At 35.5% G+C, this 22914-nt stretch overlaps 1 protein-coding gene across 2 annotated transcripts; it reads right to left on the bottom strand.

Moving 5' to 3' along the window:
* Nucleotides 1–405: 405 nt before the first annotated feature.
* glipr2 (GLI pathogenesis-related 2) lies at nt 406–16882 on the bottom strand. 2 transcript variants are annotated; one of them, XM_053485579.1, is made up of 6 exons: nt 16631–16882; nt 2431–2532; nt 2302–2327; nt 1288–1494; nt 1126–1206; nt 406–957 (listed from the first exon to the last, which is right to left on the bottom strand). In XM_053485579.1, the coding sequence occupies exons 3-6, from the start codon at nt 2306–2308 to the stop codon at nt 797–799; spliced, it is 456 nt and encodes a 151-aa protein (XP_053341554.1). In that variant the 5' UTR covers nt 2309–2327; nt 2431–2532; nt 16631–16882; the 3' UTR covers nt 406–796. The 2 variants fall into 2 exon arrangements, with proteins under 2 accessions (XP_053341554.1, XP_053341552.1); XM_053485577.1 differs by lacking the exon at nt 16631–16882 and adding an exon at nt 4350–4445 and having other exon boundaries at nt 407–957.
* Nucleotides 16883–22914: the final 6032 nt, after the last annotated feature.

Genomic DNA, 22914 nt, shown 5'->3' with positions numbered 1-22914 from the left:
TATTTAAAATGGCAGATAAAAACTAAACTGGGTAATAAACTGTAAACTACCCCAAACAAATTCCATAAAAAGTCACAACTTACGCGAATAAGATCCATTAAGCTGTCATCTTCATCTCTGTAGTGCAGTTTAATAGCGTCAGTTTGGCGCTAAAAATCATGAGATTGCAAAAATCTTGACACACTATCCAAAGGGCAGCCGCACACCATTCGCACACTATTTACACAGCCTTGACTATTTGAGGTATATATATATATATATATATATATATATATAGAGAGAGAGAGAGAGAGTCTTTATTAGAAAGCTATAGTATGTTAAAAAAAAAACACCAAATCTTGGGAATATAACCACATAAAATCAGTATATATCAATTTACCAATATGATCTTCACAATAGACTGATGAAAGTCAAAAACATTTCTTTTGTGATCCTTTACCATCTTAAACAGTACATCATTAAAGAGAAGTTCTCTGGAATTTTTTTTATTGGTTCATATTGCAGATTAATAGAATCCTGTTTCTTAAATGTCCCATGTTTAGATACATGTTTAGATACATCTACTGAAAATTTTGATTAATACAAATGAAACAGTTTAACAAGTTACAGATATTGTTCTTTTTTATGAGGAAATCAAGCTAAGAGTAAAAAAAAAACCAGTTGTTAGTGCCAATTAATGTTCTTTATCTAATAATTATACATCTAATAATTACTGCATTTTTTCAACATTTTCTGCGTTAATGATTCAACAAACTTTAACTAAAATGCTTCTTCACCCCTGGATTATTTGGGTTCTTTAGGCACTTTGCTGTGGTAGGACATTCCTCTCAAAGTAGCCAGAATTGCTGATATTGCCTGCTGGTAAGTATTGGCCCACCACAAAAGTTGTAGTCCCATCTGTGGCCACTCCAACTCCTAACTTCTTGGAGTCCCTCCATACCACCTGCGTGAAGTGGCCTTATGAGACCATCAAAAATGTGTCAATATAGTACATTTGTATCATGAAAACAGCACTGAAATCTTAGGGGTATAATCAGCAACAACCATAAACTCAACATACAATAAGTCACCAACTTGATTGCCTCGAAATTGCTAGTGAAAGACTGTGCTTTTATATGAGCTCACCTGTTCCAGAGTTGAATCCTGGTCTCTGAAAGTTATAGTTCTTAATTTCATTGTACCAGTTTTCCACTGGTTTGTCTCCTGTTGTGGGAAAAAAAATAATAACATGAAAAAGACAATGAAGACTAGTAAATAATAATAAAACTAATTTACAGTACTTTCCTGCAAGTCTTTGGGGTGATGAGTTGTATGTATAATACAGGTTCTCTCCAGTGTTGGCATTGCTATGTTTTAGGGTTCTAATCGATAGCAGGTTGTCAGCCCATGCCTGAGCAGAATGGTTTAGATTGGGATCCATTGTAAGAGGAGGTGCTCCATGATTCCTTCGGTATTTATTGTGGGCCTGCAGGAATTCTGCTGCAAACTTTGCATCTGATTAAAATTAAAATACAAAAAAAGAAAGAAAAAACACAAATGATATACAGATAAGATCTTGAATGAACGTGTTCCGTCCAGTCAGAAGGAAAATCGCATTTAATGTTGCTAATGGCGGAAAAATAATTATTAAAATCGTCCTTATATTTTTTGCAGATGGAGCCTTATGAACAAAAGTATGTATTTTATTTTAGGAATCATTATCTGCTAATGTTGTATAATAATTAGCAACCTAAACATTTGAAATAGTCATGTGTGCTCACAAATAATAAAAAAGTTAGACAACACTTTTTGCAGCAATCCAAACAATTGGCAGCATTAAAAAATACTTAGTACTAAAAACTACAAAATCTTTAACAAACAAAAAAAACTTGGAAGACAGTCAAAACCACCTATTCATTTACAGTGCATGCTTTCCTGTTGAGCCTGAGAATTTGGCAATGAGTTAAAAGATCTCTCAGTACAACTAATAAGTAACAATAATAAGTGTTAAAAATTAAAATTAGGTTGTTGAATGTGACCTGATGCAGATAATGAATGTAAACTTGATAGCAGTCAGTTTGTTTTTAGATTCAAGAATATCCAGTTTAACTAAGCTGAGCAAATATAAACAAATTTCACATGTGCATAAAAGAGAGTCAAAAACACTGAGCAAAAAAATATAGCTGCACACCGAAATGCAAATTCAATGAAATCATTAAAGGCAGGGGGGAAAAATTAACAGTTTAGAAAATCCATGTTTAAAGTTAGGAAAATATATATTAAAAAAAAGAAATACAGGCTTTAGGTTAAAGCAATACTCACCTGCCATACTTGATATGTTTTAAAGGCTATAAGGCAAAATGGAAATAATTTTATTTGTATAAATTATTTGTACATTGTTTCTCTATTTATTTTAATCTTGATGAGTACATCACATATTAAAAGTCATACCTGTTGTCATCAAGTCTTGCTTGCCCTCTTTTCTCTTCCTTTGGTTTCTCTCGCACTATTTATCTCAGAACAAGAGTACCTCCCTCTCGGGTGAAGGGGCTTCTGTGAATTAAGGAAGCTGAATTTGTTTAATTTTTTTTATATCCTGGGATCATAACACATGCTTTCTCGAAAACACATAAGCTGGGGAAAATGAATATGGCATTATTTTCCAGACACAAGTGCAAATTAGTATTTAAGCTAAGCAAAACAGCACAATATTGAATGTTGTGCAGTTTCTTTCTCTCATTCAAATTTTTCAACAATTAGAAAAAAAAATTATCCAAACTTTTTGTGCCAGTTTTAAATGAGTAAAAGGGTATAATATGATAGAGTAGGTGCATGTGACATTGACGCACATAAATGGTTTTACAATACATTTCTTTAACATAAATAATTTCACAAATATCTTAATTTATAACACACATTCATTAATTGTCTATTTGTCTATTAATTTGTCAGTGTAAAGCATTTCATAGGATTTAAAATTTCAGAATTTTAGAAGCCCCTGAGAAAGGACTGTTAATTTCATTTCTGAAACATGCTACCTCTGCCCCTATCTTTCACCCAGTACATTCAGATAATTTTGCAAAAATCCAGATCCCTTTGACATTTACCCTGTAATCTTAAGCATTAAATCTAATTATAAAATATAATAGATTATAATATGTTTATAACATTTTCTACATAATATATTCTGAGCTTAAACATGTTGGTACTACTTACATATGTGTGTAGGTGATGTGTGTGTAGGTAACTGTTGACAGTCATGCCTATTATTGCAGTTAGTGGAAGGGCAAAATATTTTCAGTTGTGTCATTCATTCAAATAATCCTTCCTTAAAGCTGGTCTCTAGAGCCAAAAATTAAGTTCAATCTAAATACTCTGTCACCAGGGATTCTCTGTCTTTAAACAAAATGTGTCTCATTCTGTGTCTGTGGCACCTGAAAAGCCTAACATTATTTATGATAAATCTTATTGATTTTAGGTGAGGTTTGTCCAACTTTAATACTTTAGCATTATTATTATTATTATTATTATTATTATTATTATTAGACAGGAGGTCAGGCGAAACACAAACAGAATATTAGTAGAAGTTCAATAAAAAGTGAAAATGATACTTAGATTCCAGGAAAAAAAACAATAGCTTAGTAAAGTCTGTACAAAGGCTGAAGCCCCTGAAGGCAGTGTATGAAATGTATCATAGTTAAATAGACTACAGTTGATTAGGAACAGGAATGTGTGACTAGAGAGTGTGTTCTTGCTTGTTGAATGTTGTGTTAAATCTTGTTTTCCGTGACTATGTTTCACTGCAAGTTCTCTGAACTGTACTTCAGAGTAGACACAAATGTGAAGTTCTGATCTGATGGCATAAGTATGCTTGATGATGATAAGTAGCATTGCAGATCTATTGTGTGATTGTGTGAAGTTAAAACCAGGCTAATATGAAGCTAAATGGAGTAAAATTGCTAATTTGCGACAATTCATTAATGTCAATGTTCAGTTATCACAAAATACAATTCTTATATCAATGCAACATAGATCTATGATCAAAGGTCCATTCAGATGAGTTTCTGAAATGAGATGTGATACTTGCTTGCAAAATGGATGTAATAGATAAATGTTAGATGTAATATGGTATACAAGACGTACTAGAAATAGTAATAAAAAATCAGGTGATACACAAGGAGCGGATAATTTACATAAAGGTCATTGTGAGGAGGAACACACAGGCATCTACTGTACATATTACGAGCACCATGTGCATATTTGTAATTTTTCAATAAAGCAATAGTTACAGTATCATTCAAAATACAGACTGTAAACATTTACCCAACTACAGACCTTACTACATTAATTACAACAGACTCTTGACTTACTTCATTACAGATTCCATGGTAAACCAGCGGTTAGTACTCAGCTTTCTCACTGCTGAGAAAAGGGTGGAGTCCCTCCCAAGATGTTATATGGATAGCCACTGTTATCTAAAGTCGACACTTTAACTGTTTTTTTTTTAAGTTGCCCTTATTATTTAACAATGTCACTCATAATAGAAATGTGACTTTGTTTATTTTAATGTTAAAGTCATTTCCTTTTGAACTGTCTTTTCAACCTTGGCCAGAATTCAGTTTAACATACTTAACATATTTGTGGGAGAAAATACATCCCACTACAGTATATGTTTGTAAGTCTATGAGCTATCAATGGTCCTGTTACATGCTACAATTTATTTACTGACATTTAGTGATATTATAACACAGTTCAGCTTTTGATTCTTACTAATAAGTTGCTGTTGTTTTATGAATTTTTATCATATTTTAATAGAAAGGCAACAAAGATTAAGGTTAAATTGTGCACTCTCTATAAAGAGAATAGACTTTAATGGTTCTTACCAAAGTTGCACTTTGGCTTTATTGGTGTACATTCTGTATACAAGTTACAGCAAATGTACTACACACCCATGCCGAGCATTGCATTGAATTATTGCCAAACTACATATTTGTTTGGTGCTTTGTGCTGCTGCTATGTGATTGACTGACTAAAAGGCTGCTTAGATGTACAGATACAGTTCTCTCTCTCTTCTCCCCTCCCTCTCTGTCACTTAAAAAAATTGAAAAACTCAAGGTGATCTTCAGCCAAATGTGTTGCTCCTGTGAATGATGCTGGTTGATAGCATCACACTCACACTGTGAAAAGCCAAATGTAAAACACTATGTGTGACCTTTTGGCATCACCTGCCTCTCTTCATCTGAAGGCAATGCTTGACCACAAGGCGATGCTTGACCACACTTGCACACAATTTTTTAACTCAAATTTAAATATATTGCCATTTCTCAAAAAATATTGATCAAGCATCTTCTCTACCACCCTGCAGACTTCTTACTGAATCACAAAGCTTTGCTTTTCAGCAAGCCTGCAACTCTGTGATTTTCTCAGGGAGTGTGGTGGTCCTTCTCTTTTACCGGCTCTTGATTGTTTTGCACAGAAGACAAAGCAACCTCCAGTTCTCTAATGTATTTCGATAGATCTTGGCCTCTCATCCTTATTCTCTCCCTTGCTCTGCAGACGGCTGTTTTGACACCTCACATGGCTGCTGTTTTGGAGTCGTGGAGTGTTTTTCTGCCGAAATGTGTGCTGTTCCTCTCCTTATCATCCACCTTAGACTTCTCTGTTTCCTGCTCTTATTTATTTTCCTCAGAAGCCTCCATCTGTGTGATGTATTTAAGCAAATAGTCTTTGTTCCTTACCAAGCTGTTCCTCCACAGACTTCTGTTATTCAAGGAGGTACAATCAAGATATTGCAACATGTTATTGCCGTTCTACTCTCATCAAAACTTTGTAATGGTTGGCAATGGTTGACTGTTTTTAACTTCGTACATTGTCTTGCACAGTGTCTTGTGTTGGGGGTTGCACAGTCTGCACACGTTTGCACTCATGCACTTTTTTTTAGGGTCCTTAATGCAATATTTAGTTATGCATAGTAGTGTGTTTTATGTGCAGTAGCACCATGGTCCTGGATAATTATGTTGTTTCACTGTATATACTTTAGGTATATTACTGTATATGGTTGAAATTACAATAAAAGCCACGTTGAATTTAAAGCTGAAGTCATCCTACCACACTGTTCCCTTCCAGTCAACTTTCCATTACTATGCTTAAACGACTTGATCATAGTGATATATGTGATATATATCATAATCTGTCAAGTCAGCAGTCTACCCCATGTGTCAACTAGACAGAGAGAAGCATTGCATAATAAAAAAAGTATACTGTATAAATAGTAATATACTTAAACTTAAAATATAAATTTTCCAATTATATATATATATATATATATATATATATATATATATGCCTAGTTGAAAATGTATTTGGGGTTTGTTAATTCTTTAAGTATTTATGTTTGTTTTTTAAATATTTTTGAGGTGATAAATAAATATTGTCAAACGTCCTCTTAATGATATAATTTGTGCAATTATTTCATGTTATCCTAGTATCTAAATGTATTTAAATATCACAGTCTAAATTGCAATCACAGTATGTGTCAAAATAATTACAATGGAGTCATGACCTAATATATTAACTATATAAAATATTTAAAAAAAGTATTATGACTAATGGTCATCAAGACACAACCACTACTGCATGGTTATGTGCTAAAACTGTGAAAAATTATAAATAACGTTAATCACAAGAAAGACATTGTCGGCACAAGTGTGCCTAAATTCTACTCAAGCTGCAAAGTCAGGGAATCAAATAGCTGGTCCATAACCATCAATTGTAATGCATAATAATATATCTAAAATAATTAGCATCAGTGTAGTACTTTAAAAATAATCACAATGTAATATACAGGGTAAGAACTTTTTATCAGCCCTCCCGGTAAATTTGCAGCATGCAAGCCTCTATAATAACCTGACAGAAAGGAAAGGGTCCTTAGGTCACATATTTAAGTAAGATACTGTTTACTCTTCCTTTCACTTTTTTCACTTTTCTTATTGTTCCTGTTTTGTTGTGCATTTTCTGTTTTCAAGGAATATTGCTTTAAGTTTCCTGTCTTGGCGCTTTGATGTCTTTCTTGATCTACCAGTACGCTTCCTTTTTACAACCTTTCCATTTGATTAGTACTTCGTCCAGATTTTAGACACAGCTGACTAGGAACAACCAACATCTTGTGCAACATTTCGTGAAGATTTATCTTCTTCAAGAAGTTTAATAATATTCTCCTTTGTTTTAACTGTTGGAGCCATGAGTTATTTACATTTACATTACATTTAAGCATTCGGCAGACGCTCTTATCCAGAGCGACTTACAAAAAGTGCTTTAAAGTTTACATCATTGGATACATACTTAAACTGGGTTAACTAGGTTAATAACTAAGTGCCATCTGTCCAACACAACTGGGAATTTTTTTTTTTTTTTTTGGAGGGGGGGGGGGGGGGGGGGGGTTAGTCCAAGTACTGGAGAAACAAATGCGTCTTGAGTCGTCGTTTAAAGATAGTCAAAGTCTCTGTTGTAGGTGCCAGAACAGAAAAGAGCCTGCATGAATGTCGCCCTCGATCCCTGAGAGATGGTGGGATGAGGCGAGCAGTGCTGAAGGATCAGAGGGAACGTGAGTTATGTCAATCATCTTGGTTCAACACATCACTAATGTGTGCAAGTACTCTTTTTTTAACTGCAGACTAATTAGCAGTTGTAATCAGATAAACCAAGGTTTGTTTTAGAAATGCAAAGTGCATGGTAATTCCATATGATTGTCCTCAGATTTGTGTGATTCGATATTTTTTTCCTCTGTTTGATCTTTAAAACAGTTGTCATTGACTATAGTTATCTTTCTTTGTTTTTTTGTTTTTTTTTTAAGTGTTTTATACAGCCACAAGGTTGGATTGTTGAATAAAAATAGTTTTGTGGCATGTATATGCTTGTTTTTTTTTCTACATAATTGAACATTTGAATGAACATCTCCTGAGAGGGGTGATTCCATACTTTGCCAGGAGTTGTATATGCCTAGTCAGTGATCTATTTGGGATTTGAGCTTGTTAAGTATTTTATTTTTTATTTTTTAGGTGATAAATAAATATTTTCAAAGATTCTCTTAATGAGATAATTTGTGTCATTATTTGCTGTTAGCGTAGATAAATATGTTTAAATATAAAAGGGTGCATTTAAATATCACAATTTAAATCGCAATATGTGTCAAAATAATCGCAATTAGCCCTGTTATAAAAAATAATCTAATAAATATATAAACATATTATGTAATCAACTATCAGATTTTATTAGCCTTTGTCAATAAACAGGTACATGTTGACATAGACAACATGTAACTTTACAATAAAACCCCCTTATTAAACATGTTATTGGACTGTCAGATAATGGAATCCAATATACAGTAAAATATTGTTTAAATACTTTATGATAGATGCATTGTAAAATTAGTAAAATACAGGTGTTTCCTGCTGATTTGTTTTCCAAAGCCTGCTTAGAGCCCTGTGGCCACCAGAGGACCCCCAAGAAATGTCTCACAAGACACCTTGTTTATGCCCTAAAATGGATAATACTGTAACTGTATTTAGATTCAGCACTGTCAATCAGACTAATGTTAGGTTACATGGGAATCAAGGAGCAAAAATAATGTCACAAAAATTAACATATCCTTCTGACACTGAGAAAAGAAAGCAGAAGAAAACTGAAGGTGAGAAACAGAACAGCAAGATAAAGTTTAGTAAAAATAGTATGTTTGCGTTAAGTAAGAAATGGGCAGGTTCTTCTGATGTTGTAAAGAAGAAATTGACAAGAGCAAGTAGGGTTAGCAATGTGTGAGGAAAATGACAGATGATTGCCCAGAGTTACCCCAAGATTGTGGGTAGTGGCTGAAGGAGTAACCTGATCTGGTAAGATCACAAGGTCTTGACTGGGGAATGAGTTGCCAGGGATGAACAGCAGTTCAGTTTTACTCATCCATGCTGAGATCCAGGTGAAAATCTGAGTGTCTGAAGAAGGAAAGGAGAGAATAAGTTGCATGTCAACAAAAGAGGACCAAGTACTGAACCCAATGGGACACTAGTAGAGTGTCTGCTCACGGCAGATGAGGATCCCCTCCATGTCACCTCATACAACCTATCTTTTAAGTAAGAAACAAACCAGATTCCAAGGCTTATAAGAATAGATAATAAAATCTTGTGGTTTCACTGTGTCAAATGCAGCTGACAGGTCCAGGAGAATGAGGACAGATGATAGTTTAGCTGATCTGGAAGCAGGCAGCTTCTCAGTGACTGACAGAAGGGCAGTCTTTGTGGAATGTGTCAACTTGAATCCAGATTTGTTGGGATCATTAAGGTTGTTCTGTGGGAGATACATAGATATTTGGTTGTAAACAGACCTTTCAAGAATTTTAGAAATAAAATAGAGAAGCGATACTGGGCAATAGATGGTTATGAGAAAGGGAAGAAGGTCTTGTAAGATGGCCTGGAGCATTGTGGAAAGGATTGAATCTAATGAACAGGTGGGATTTGATGATGCAATAATCTGATGAATTTCATCAGTTGACAGGTTGGAGGAGGAGCTGGTGTGTTGAGTAATGAGGAGAAGATATTGTGGTGTTTGCTAGGATCATGTGCAGAGGCTTCCAGCTTTTCCCTGTAGAAGGCAGTTTTGGCAGAAGTCATGTCACATGAGAATTGAGTATGGTAAGAGACAAGATCTGCATCAAGCTGGCTTCTTCCATCTTCTTTTTGCAGTTCTTAATTATCTTCTGTTGTTGTGCAATACCTCATAGGCCAAGGAGCAGGACAAGAAATATTTCTTGGTTTAGAGGATAGAGAGCAAGGTCCATGGATGAGGAGAGAGAGGAGAGATAAGTATCAGTTGCAGTCTCTAGTAGTAGAGAGGAAAAGGGGTCTGGGTCTGGGAGGGATGATAGGGTATATGAAGACACAGAGGAAAGGAAGATAGTGTAAAGGTTTATGCAGATAAAGCAGACATTTTGGTGGTTAGCTTTAGACAGGATAGGAAGGGTAATGGTGAAGGATACCAGATAATGATCAGATCATACAGGTCCCATCCCATACAGGTCTCCATTATTGTGAACAAACAAATTTCTTTTTAGTAAGAATTTTATTTAATCATTTGACAGACTATTCATTTTCTGGTTATGAATGGTGGTGCAAATTGATTTCTATCCATCCATTTAGAAACCTCTGTAGCCCAACCAAGGACCATGGTATTTATTCCCATTTTGTATGACTGTGGTAAGACCTCCGGTCAAAATTCACACTCACATTTACACTCTACTGGCAATTTGGTAATGCCAATTAGCCTAATCTGCATGTCTTTGGACTGTGAGAGGAAACCAGAGAACCTGGAGGAAACCTACCATGTAAACTCGATGCACACAAACCAGACGCGGGAATCAAACCCTCGCTCTGCTGTTGTTCCTCACATGGTGTCAAAGTAGATTGAAGCTGGCTGATGTTTTGGAGCTGTGCAGCGTTTTCTTGGCAGATCGTGCTGTTCCTCTCCTTATCATCCACCCCAGACTTCTTTGTTTCCTGCTCCTGTTTTTTTTCCTCAGAAGCCATAGTGGCCTCCAGCTGTGTGATGTACTGTATTTTAGCAGATAGTCTCTGTCCCTTAACAAGCTATTTGTCTCCAGCTCTGCAGACTTTTGGCATTCCTTAACAAAGTTTCAAGAAACCATGGAGCACAATCATATTTTGCAGAAGTGCTGTACCCTCCTTACAATCCAAAATATAGGATAATTGCATATTTCATTTCTTGGCGTAGAAATAGCCCAAAAGACTCATCCATAAATGTAAATACAGAGGTTTTACCTTAAGATGATAACCACTAGTAATACTTAAGTACATAAAAAATTTCTTAACTACAGAGAAATACTGCCCAGCCAGTCCTTATACAAGTTTAAAGTGGTACAAATGCATCTGCATCAGTTTCATTTGACAAGTTTTAGCAAAATATTATTCTTTCACAGTAGTCCACAGAAAAAACTAGGTTACCTGGCTCCACTTGTTTATTTAAAATTTCACATCTGTACTACTAGCACTGTGTCCATGTGTTAGATCTACAACTATTGATTACATTTTCCCCAGAGAGCATTTACTACTACTGAGCACCCATGGGAACAAATTTCTCCGAAGGTCTAGGAAAAGTGCTTCTTCCTTGTATGTTAATTACAGAGTGTTTATAAAGTACTCCACGGATGCTAATGATGTATTCATCATGATCATGGAGAACATGTTTCTGTAGGGAACTTAATGAATATTAAAATCTGATTCAGTGTGCCCTGTGGTTTACCAATGTCCCATATTCGGTGCATTGAAAGTTAGGTCTTTATTTTTCATGTGTACATTATGGCATCTTTTTTCTACATCCCGGCTTATTATGAATTTTGGGTTGCAGGGTCAACCATTATATGGTGCTCCAGCAGCAAAAATCGAAGAGCATTTTTAGTAATTTTTGGCTTTTTGTTTATGGTGCATACCTACCTGTATATTTTGATATATGATAACATATGATGAATATATACAGGCTACAGGGCTGTGCAGTGTAGCGTGTCATATCCTTTTTTTTTTCAGCACAATCTAAGCAAAATGATGAATTTTATTTTATTTTATGAAAAAAAAAATCATTTTAACCAACTATATGAACATGACTGACAAAATACATATACCTGTATAGTGTACACATACAGTCAGCTTATTTTCACACATGATTCTTTTATGTTTATTTTTTTACTTAATTATGTGTTTAACACTAGAAGCGCCGAGCAGCGGTCATTTGACCGCAAGGGGGTAAAAAAAAAAAATACTTCACACTCGATCAATTTCCAGGACCCTCCTTTCATGACTTTTCCTAGTTCTGTGAGCTTAATCACCCTGTATGCTTAAATTTTTAAATTCGCACCAGTAAAAGCCAGTATAAAGCTATTTTGCTCTTATTTACGTGAAATCGCTGACAGCTGCGCGGCGGCATGACGTTTCCTGTCTTTTCCAACCTGCGATTCTCATTTCTCTCAGCAGATGGCGCAAGGAATCGCGCATACTATCTATGCGTCATTCAGTGCGTATGTGTAACTATCTCAGGTTTCATTCCATATATGCAGTTTATATATATACACATATATATACACACATATATATATATATATATATATATATATATATATATATATGCTTGCGTAAAATATCGACAATTCGCCATTCGTTCTGGTGTTGATAATCAGCGATATTTTATAAGGACATTTAGGGAATTTCGCTGTACTTAATTTTATAAGGTTTTGAGAAAATTAATTAGTTTGTTCGTTCTGTTAGAAGCTTCCGTGAAATTATCTCTAAAACAATATTGTTTTACATATTACATATGTAACGACCCCTCCTGAGGATATAAAGCCTCATTATTGAATGTAAATAAATCAGATCTACCACAGCAGATAATAAACTATGCTATGTCATAACCGAAGCAAACACCACGATTATGCCTCGTTTCGTTCAGTGTTGCTAGGCAACGGACCACGCGCCTAATCGGCGGGAACGTGGTTCACTTTGCCGCGGTGTATTATAAACCTGTGGAATGTTTTACTGCTTATGCATAAAAGCGAGGGAAATGTGAAAGTGATGTGTGGCCACTGAATGAGAACTAAACCAAAGATTTCGGTAACTACACTGAGTGTAACATCTGCATAGTGACACTAAACAGCTGAACAACTTCACTTTCCCGTTTACCTCTGAGAAAAAAAAAGCTGTATGTTGTTTGTTTATATGTAGAATGTTTATAAAAGTACAAGAAGTAGGCGCGCGCGCGCGCGTACAGACACACACACACACACACCTCCCCTGAGCCCTCGGTCAACATCTAATGACCGTCGGTATGCAAATGAGTCAAGACGTAGCCTAACGTGGTGTCGTGTCGGATTTCAGCGGTCAAAGAAAGTGGAAAGACTTTGAACAGTTGCAGCGTTTTTTTTTCAGTTACAACAAGCACAGCGATGCGTCCACGTTGTTTCACTGGTTATGACACAGTGACACTAAACAGCTGAACAACTTCACTTTTCCGTTTACCTCTGAGAAAAAAAGCTGTATTTAGTTTGTTTATATTCAGAGTAACACCTTCCAACCACCTCTCATAGTCTATTGTTAGTTTTAATGATTTGGCTGAAACTAATTATCACTACATAAGTACCCCAACACCCCTGATCATGAGTTTCAGCTGAAACTAATTCTATACATGCAACAGAAAATGTAGATGCAGATTCCAAATGTATAAAGATACATGCTATATATATATATATATATATATATATATATATATATATATATATATATATATATATTTATTCCGCTTCAGTGTGTTTCTTAATCTTTCCCATAATATATATATATATATATATATATATATATATATATATATACTTTTCAAATAAAATCGCTATTACTTGACCCTGAAGTTTAGTTTAGCACACAAAAACTGAAAAGTCCTTTCTGGTAAATCAAGTGCATATGTAGTTTATTCACAGCAATTCATTAATAAAATGAATATACATTGTACAGTACAAGGTAAACACGAGAAAGATTACAAAATAAAAAAACAAAGAGTGTCTTCTTTACAAACAGCTTCTACTGTGCGTCGAGATGCTGAAATCCCTTGCATGTTGCCCCTCAATTTTGTGCTTCCATTTCAAGTGGAGAGATATTTGACCGACAGCTTAGAACAAAAGAACTGTAGGTGTCATCACAACCCCCTCCGAACGACCGTGCAATCAATCACTGACCACCTCAGAAGTTCCCTCCAATGTATGCTGATGTTTTGCAAGTATTTTTGCAAAACTATCGCACTCTCTTGAGAGGTGGTTGGAATGTGTTATTCATTCATTTATTTTATACAAGGGCACTAACTACACAGACCAAACTGTTACCTTATTTTATTCTTATACTCATCGCTGTGCTTGTTGTAACTGAAAAACGCCGCAACTGCTTCAGGGGAGGTGTGTGTGTGTGAGCGCGCGCGCGCTGCAGCCTGTGAATGAATACGCACAGCAGAGGGACAGAGACATGAGGGACATCTAATACCTTATTGTGTAGTGTCCCTTTTCAGCGGATTTCTCTGCTACCGCAGATCAGTTTATCAACTTGTAATATATTAATTTTAGGAATATATTAACATGTGCAGACATTTAGTTGATGGGACGCTGCCCCTATTGCCCCTGAATAGAGCCAGCCTCGATTACACACACGTATATATATATAGCAGGCATCGAATACACACACATATATATATATATATATATATATATATATATATATATATATATATATATATATATAGCATGTATCTTTATACATTTGAAATCTGCATCTACATTTTCTGTTGCATGTATAGAATTAGTTTCAGCCAAATCATTAAAACTAACAATAGACTATGAGAGGTGGTTGGAAGGTGTTACTCTGAATATAAACAAACTAAATACAGCTTTTTTTCTCAGAGGTAAACAGAAAAGTGAAGTTGTTTAGCTGTTTAGTGTCACTATGTCATAACCAGTGAAACAACGTGGACTCATCGCTGTGCAAACTGAAAAAAAAAACGCTGCAACTGTTTCAAAGTCTTTCCACTTTCTTTGAAAGCTGAAATCCGACACGACACCACGTTAGGCTACGTCTTGACTCATTTGCATATCGACGGTCATTAGATGTTGACCGAGGGCTCAGGGGAGGTGTGTGTGTGTGTGTGCGTGCGCGCGCGCGCCTACTTCGTGTACTTTTATAAACATATAAACAAACAACATACAGCTTTTTTTTTCTCAGAGGTAAACGGGAAAGTGAAGTTGTTCAGCTGTTTAGTGTCACTATGCAGATGTTACACTCAGTGTAGTTACCGAAATCTTTGATTTAGTTCTCATTCAGTGGCCACACATCACTTCCACATTTCCCTCGCTTTTATGCATAAGCAGTGAAACACTCCGCAGGTTTATAATACACCGCGGCCAAGTGAACCGATTAGGCGCGTGGTCCGTTGCCTAGCAACACTGAACGAAACGAGACATATTCGTTGTGTTTGCTTCGGTTATGACATAGCATAGTTTATTATTTGCTGTAGTATATCTGATTTATTCAAATTTAATATTGTTTTAGCGATAAATTCACGGAAGCGAGTTCAGAACTAAATCGCTGCTCCGAGACGTTCAGAAGCTTCAAATAGAATGAACAAACTAATAACATTTTCTCCATACGATATAAAATTAAGTAGAGCTTTCCTTTTTGTTATAGTACGAAGCCCCTAGATGGACAAAGGAGGAGAAAAAAACGGCAGAAAAAAGTCAAAAACTTTGGGTTATAATTCCAAACATGACTTGTTTTTTCCCTCTGACTTGTTTTTTCCCTCTTCGTTTGTCCCCTTAGAGACTCTGTAGTAGGTTTTCTCAGTTGAATATGAAAAAAAGATACCGCTTATTATCAACGGGGGAATGAATGGCGCATTGTCCAAGTGCAAGTTGATCTTGGTGCTAAACTATTTGCTTTGGGTGAAAGCGCCATCTAGCCATCATTGTGTGTCAGCAGCAGCTTCCCATTCAAAACAATAGGCGGTCAAATGACCGCTGAACCGCGCTTTTAGTAGGTGACACTGGCGCGGCGCTTCTAGTGTTAATTGTATTTATGTTGAAAACTTTGGTTCTAAACACCCAAATACACAATTCAATGTCTGTCACCTCCAGTGATTCCAGCAGGGATCAATGAACTTTCAAGATTTTAGAATTAAGGGCCTTGCAGAAGGGCCTAAAAGTAATGCTGGGGCTTTAAACCCCAAGCTTCTTATCGGTAACCCAAATCCTTTACCTCATGGCAAGGAAAGTTCCCAGCATTGAATAAAATACATATTACCACTGCAAGATCATATTTTCAGCACAATTTTTACTCCTTCCCTTGAATCTTTTCCAAGATACAGGTTTATTGATCTGCATTATGAACGTCAAACAGCATGTCATATTTACATTATCACATTCATAATCAAGATATTGCAATATCTTGTTGTTGCCGTTCTGCTCTCACCAAAACTTTCTAATGGTTGCACTGCACTGTTTTTTAACTTTGCACATTGTCTTCCACAGTGTCTTGTGTTGTGAGTTGCACAGTCTGCACACATGCTTGCACTCATGCACTTTATGTATTAAGCATCCTTAATGTAATATTTAGTTATGGATAATATTGTGTAGCTCTGCGTTTTATGTAGCACTATGGTCCTGGAGCAAATTGTTTTGTTTCACTGTGTACTACTGTATATGGCTGAAATGACAATAAAAGCCACTTTGACTGTAAAGCTGAAGTCATCCCTGTTGACTGTGCACCTTTCCCTACTACACTTTTTCCTTCCAGCCAACTTTTTAGTATTATGCTTCAATACATGTAGGGTGTCAGTGATCATAATCTGTCAAGTCAGCAGGCTGCCCCATGTGTCAACTAGACGGAAAGATACATGGTGTTTATACCATATGAATAGTAATATTGCAACTATTATTTATATATTTCTGCCCATACTTTTGAGTTGCATGTGATAATCATTCCCCAATTACAAAACCAAACAGGAAACATCTATATACAAAGGGCACATCATTACCGGTGTCAAATTCTGTAAAGATCAGCGCAACACTCACCTTATAAAGGGTCCTCTTGGAAATTAACTCAAAGAACTCACTGCTGCTGCACAGTATCGGGGGTAGTCCTTTTTATAATTGGCATAATACATAAAATTGTCTTGTGTCTTACAAACTGTCAGGCAATTTCTTAAGTGCGGTGTTCGCAGATATTACACCTTACAGAACATCTTAGGTGTAAAGAATATCTTTGATAACATCAGCTTCGTTGCCTGCACTATCACAGTTAACTGATTTAGTTGTTGCAGCGATGTCAGGAAGCGGAACCTTTGCAGCATTTCCTCTAGCGAGCACTCAGAGCACGCAATTTCCTATGACGCCTTCATGCCCATCGAGCTGCAACTCGCCTTGCTTTGATGTCAAGGACAGTTTCAGATTCCCACATTACATCTCCTATAGTGAGCTGGGGCATATGTCAACTTAAAACATTAACACTTTCCATGGCAATACGGAAGTCATCGTCATTGGGGACCAAGTATGAAAAATGTGTCAGAACAATTCCTTTCCATACCGTCCCATTCCTCAGATTTTACACCCCCTGATGCCTACATGTGGGGAGAGTTGAAGTAGAGCTTGTTTAACTGTGACGATCCGCCAAGAACCGTGCTTGTTAGTGTTATTCCGGGAATCCAGGTTGAGAATATGCCTGGACTATATGAACAGTGTCTACAGCAAGGCAGTGCAAGCACACTTCAAACACTTACATTACACATACCATGGTTGATCAACACGCTAATAGTTTCACTGGCTTCCTGTAGCTGCCCGCATTCTGTAGCTGCCTGCGTCAAATTCAAAACCCTGATGCTCGCCTACAGCTAAAAATGGCCCAGCACCCACTTACCTCTCTGCTTTAATTCCATCACGCACTGCACCACGTTCCCTCCGATCCTCCAGCACTATTCAGCTCGTTCCACCATCTCCCAGGGATCGAGGACGACATTTATTTAGACTTTTTTCTGTTCTGGGACCTAGATGTTGGAACGAACTTCCTCTAGATGTTCGTACAGCGGAATCTTTGACAATCTTTAAACGACGACAGACGTATCTGTTTCTTCAATACTTGGACTAAACGCCCTATCCCCCCAAAAAACTTTACACTTTTTGTAAGTCACTCTGGATAAGAGTATCTGCCAAATGTCTAAATGTAAATGTAATAATGTGTGTTTTTTTCAGGAAAAATATGTAGGTAATGATCGTCTTTTCAATATCAGTACTGTATATTTATTATCCACTTATAAGGTGATAAATAAATATTGTTAAACGTCCTCTTAATTAGATAAATTGTGCAATTACTTGCTGTTAGCCTAGATAAATATGTTTGAATAAAAAATGGTGCATTTAATAGTTAATTATCATACATGTATGTCAAAATAATTACGATCAGATTTTTCAGTAAATCCTGCAGCCCTTTAATAAGTATAACCTTATATATTAACTACATATAAATGATAAAACGGTATTTTGACTAATGATAATTTTGGCCATCATGAAATTCAAATTATTCATTCCACAGCCCCCCTTTACGGCATGTTTATTTGCTAAAACTATGAAAATTTTAAATAAAGTTAATCGCAAGAAAGACATTGTGGTCATAAGTGTGCTTAAATTCCACTCCAGCTGTAAAGTCGGGGCAATAAATGACTGCTCTGTAACTTTCAATTAAAATGCATAATAATATATCTAAAATAATCATCATTGTAGTACTTTAAAAATCAGTACTAATCACAATGTAATATAAAAGGGAAGCACTTTTATCTCCAGGTAAAATTGCAGTATACAAGCCTTTATAATAACCTGACAAAAGGGAAGGGTACTTAGGTCACATCTTTAAGTATAATACCATTTACTCTTCCCTTCACTTTCTAGTTTAATAAGAGCTGTGGTGTTTACAGGAAGTGTTACTGATGGTGAGCGGGAGATGTGGTAGAAATGTCTTTCCATAACTGTGCACATAAACTGTGGTCTTTATTTATCAGTTATGGGACTAATGTTCTTGAAGTGTTGGCAGACTTTCTTCTTATTGAGTATAATTTAAGGCTTTAAGGGAGGCATTTTAATCAACTGCTATCAATAAACAAGAGTATAAAAGTATGAAAGGGAACGCAAACTACGCACCCACTGTAATACACTGCTGTAAATTTTAGGGCAGTTTTACAACAGTGTTTTACTGCATTTCATAATTATTGTAAAATATGTTAATAAACATATGCACCCTATCATTTAAATAACTGAAGGAGATAACTATAATTCATCAGCATATAATATATTATTTCAAACTGTGGAAATACTTTTTTTTAAACTTTTCATTAACATCTTCCTAAAGATACTTTACAATTACTAAAAAACAATTAACCACACACAAGGTTAATTGTTTTGTCTGAATGATTATTAAATTACTGATAGTTCAGATAATGTTGTTGACATAGACAACATGTCACTTTACAATAAAACCCACTTATTAAACATGTTATTCAACTGTCAGGTAATGGAATGCAATATAAAGTAAAATATTGTTCAAATACATTATTATAGATGCACTGTAAAAATAAAGTAAAATACAGTGGAACCAGTAAGAGCACTAAGACCCAGCAGGAGAGACGATTAACCCACAATTGCGCAGCGCAAGTGAAAGAAAAAAACGTTGGTTCAGTTGTGATCATGTGACGCTCATAGTCAAAACAAGAAGCGCATGCATAATACGTAATACTCTGTACCCGTAAAACCAAGACTTGTTAGTTTTCCAAGTCAAAATTTATTAAAAATCTTTGCTCTCGTTACTCGCAATCTGAGGTTTTACTGTACTGGTATTCGCTGCTTTTTTTCTGCTAAGAGCCCCGTGGCCACCAGAGGGCCCCCAAAAATGTCTCACAAGACAGCTTGTTTATATCCTTAAATGGATAATAACTGCATTTACTGTAGATGCAGCACTGTCTGTCAGACTAATGTTAGGTTACAGGAGAAACTTGGCGCAGAGAAAAGAAAGCAGAAGAAAACTGAAGGTGAAGAGCAGTAAAATTAAACAGCAAAAATAAATGTATGTTTGCATGACCTGTTACATTATTATTTACAGTATTGCACTTTAGTTCATTTCTAAAGTTATTGGCAAGAGTTGCTGTGGTAAACTTAATTCTGAACATTGGCAGAGAGTTCAGAAGGTGCATATTCAGGATCTTTTACATAATGTGGATTTCCAGGGCCCAGATGCTCTTTGAGAAGAAGACATGCTGGCACAGACAGTTTAATGCTCTGAGCAATGTTCTGCTGGGAAACAACTGTTACAAACTAAGTACACCCCTTGATTGGAACAGTATTCTATAATGGCAGTGCCCTGTTTTAGCAGGATAATGTAACCTGTGTTGTAGAGAATTTTTTCCATATTCCAAAAAGGTTTAAGAATAAGGAAGGAAACAAAAACTTAATTATAAACATATTACGAAGGTAAAACTAAGCAGTAAAGGAGGTCCGTCTTGTGAGCGCACACAAAAAAATGACCATAATGCATGATTTTAAAAACATGAAAATCCTGAAAATTGTTTGCTTTTTCTATTTGGCTAGCCACACTATCTCTCCTTACTGGCGTTAATTAGCACCCGATTCCTGTAAATCACAAATCCAAATCACAAAAGCCAGTCAAGGCCAAGACTGAAACAGGTTGAGCTCAGATGTCTCATCAAATCTCTCCTGGGTGTGTACTGTATATTAATATTTTGTATGTTAATTAGTATGTTAATTAGTATTTAATTAAGTTAATTAGTCTCAGGTTGATCTTTTTACAGTACTAAAATTTTGCTATTAAAAAAACAACACTCACAAGCACTTTATTGGGGACACTGTATTAATACTTGATAGATCTTTTGGTAAAACTTGCTCTCAATGTTCTCTTGGCGTACATGGCGCAGTTTCATAAAGGAAGTAGAAATTAGATGATGAATAATTTAAAAGGTCATTAAGGAATACACATAGTATTTAAATAGGCTGTGGTTGACGATTGTCTGCACCATTCTGATTACAGCTTATGGTCACAAAGACACAAGGCGGGTAAAGTTCATAGATTTATGCTTTTGGTAGCAAGGTCTGATTCTTGTAAGAATGTGATGAGATCTGATCAAACGCAATTATAATCAGGTACGTGGCTAGGAAATGGTGTGAATTTGATGAATGCACATTTTTACCCTGTTCCTGCTGCCTTCTCCAATATTTTTAGGATGCAGTGGAAACTTCATAGTCTCCATCGGAGTGTGATGGAGTGTAATGATACATTTACCCCAGTTTTGCTAATGGTTTTATATTAAAAAAAATATGCAAATACATTCTGTACAGTAACTGTACACTGTACTGTATGCGTATTCTGCATACAAATAAATAGTTATGTCAAATGTAACTACATGTAGAAAAACATGCATTAGCATGATTTTGAATTAGCACAATTTTTAAATGTTCATGGTCATAAAAAGGTTGATAAAAAGTATAACATTAACTTATGTTCATTAAGGCATCTATGCATGTCTTGCAGGAAATGCATTAACAGCTCTGTAAATATGCTTAGCAATTTCATGTAGCTACTGAAAGTATATTAAGAAAAAATTTTCTTAGCTTTATTGTCACACAAGTGAGTAGAATTCGAGTAAAGGAGTATACTGTCCTACAAAAGATGGTTAAGATACTACCAGTCTCAGCCTCCTAATAAATTATTCAGTGTACAAAATTCACATACAGAATGTAATAATAGATTCTGTGCTAGTGCTATAAGGATCTGGAAGCTGCCATGGAGCCACTGCCAGGCTCCTAAGCAGGATTTTAATCTTCAGTTTCTCAGTTATATGCTTCTATTGGATTCTGGCTCACTTTTCAGACATATCTAAATAAATGCATCACAATAGAAAATCTTACATCCCATTTGTTATCAACAATAGATAAAGGTAATAAAAGCACCCATGATTGCCAAAGGAAAAATCAAATGTGTTATATTAAGTCCAAAGTCAACCGTCTACCACAAGACTGGAGCACTTGATGCTTACATCTGCCGACAAACATTATATAGATGCTGATTGGCTTTTCCAGCAGGACTGCCCACAGTGCCAAACTACAACTAACTGGTTTGCTAACCATAATATTAATGCTAACCATAATGTGTTTGACTGGCCAGAAAACTCACATGACCTAAACTCTTTAGAGAATCTTTGGAGTAATTTCAAGGGGACAATGATAAACAGCCAACCCAACAATACAGATGAGCTGAAGGCTGCTATCAAAGCAACCTGGTTTTAAAAAATAATAAGTTTTTAAGCCACTCCTTACTTAATATTTTAGAAGCAAAATATAACGAAGTGAGAAGTGGCTACAAAAGCACTGGTTTAATTATCATTGGTACCTTTGGGGTCTGGGAACCCCCAAAAAATTTTTTAATTATTTCTTTGAACCGGTCTTTTCTGGGCAAGAATGGTTGTGAAACAAACATAATAGAAAAAAAAACAAAAAGTTGTTTTCTAATATCAGCACATAATTAAAATTATGCATAAAGGTTAATAAATATACAGTACACTCACCTACATTATTCATTCAGTAGTGCTTAATGTGTTAAAACATCTTTAAATTTGCCATGTCCAAGGCCTCTCAACTTCTTGTTATTGATTATGATTGACTTCAGCTGGAAGCTTCTCCCTGCTGATATAAAAATTGTTTGTTTGACAGCATTTATTACATTGATCAACACACAGCACAATGGGAAAGTCCAGAGAGCCAAATGCAGATATGAGAAAGATGACGGAGAGAAGTCAAGAATGTCTTTTGGCTCTCCTTTCTCCTATTTTTAAACAATTACAAACTTTAAGAGCAGTTCAAACAATTGTATATACACTATATACAAATTATTGGTGGGTGATTTTTAATCACGACACAATTAATAGAAATTAGGAATTAACATTTTATTAACCGATAATGTTCATTTTTTATGTTTGGTTTAACTATTTTTGCTTCATTAATTTGTCTTACCTGACTATTTTTTTGGGGTATTGTGCTGCTAAATCTGTTTAAATATAACTTAAGAAAAAATATTCACCATGTTATCATTAATCAGTAATGATCAATCAGTTAAAGGATTATTAATGTGTTTAATTATTGTTTAAGAAAAACGCCTGCAATTTGCAGTCCTAGGAACAAACTAGACACCAAAGGAAACAAACTAATTTAAATTAAAAAAAACAATCCTGACCCAGAACTTAAGAAATTTTTTAAATTATTTTTTAATAAGTTTAATTTTGATGTCAACCAAAAGTATCTATCTA

Source organism: Clarias gariepinus, chromosome 24 (assembly GCF_024256425.1).
Source record: "Clarias gariepinus isolate MV-2021 ecotype Netherlands chromosome 24, CGAR_prim_01v2, whole genome shotgun sequence".
Lineage (NCBI taxonomy): Eukaryota > Metazoa > Chordata > Actinopteri > Siluriformes > Clariidae > Clarias > Clarias gariepinus.
Note: the sequence above shows the minus strand (reverse complement) of the source record. Positions and strands in the feature narration are given on the sequence as shown.

Excerpts from the sequence above, each read along its gene's own strand:
- glipr2 (XM_053485579.1), bottom strand. Across the intron at positions 1,207-1,287 it reads CTCATCACCCCAAAGACTTG|CAGGAGACAAACCAGTGGAA; the intron begins CAGGAAAGTACT and ends TTTTTCCCACAA. Across the intron at positions 958-1,125 it reads AGGATTCAACTCTGGAACAG|GCCACTTCACGCAGGTGGTA; the intron begins GTGAGCTCATAT and ends TGGTCTCATAAG.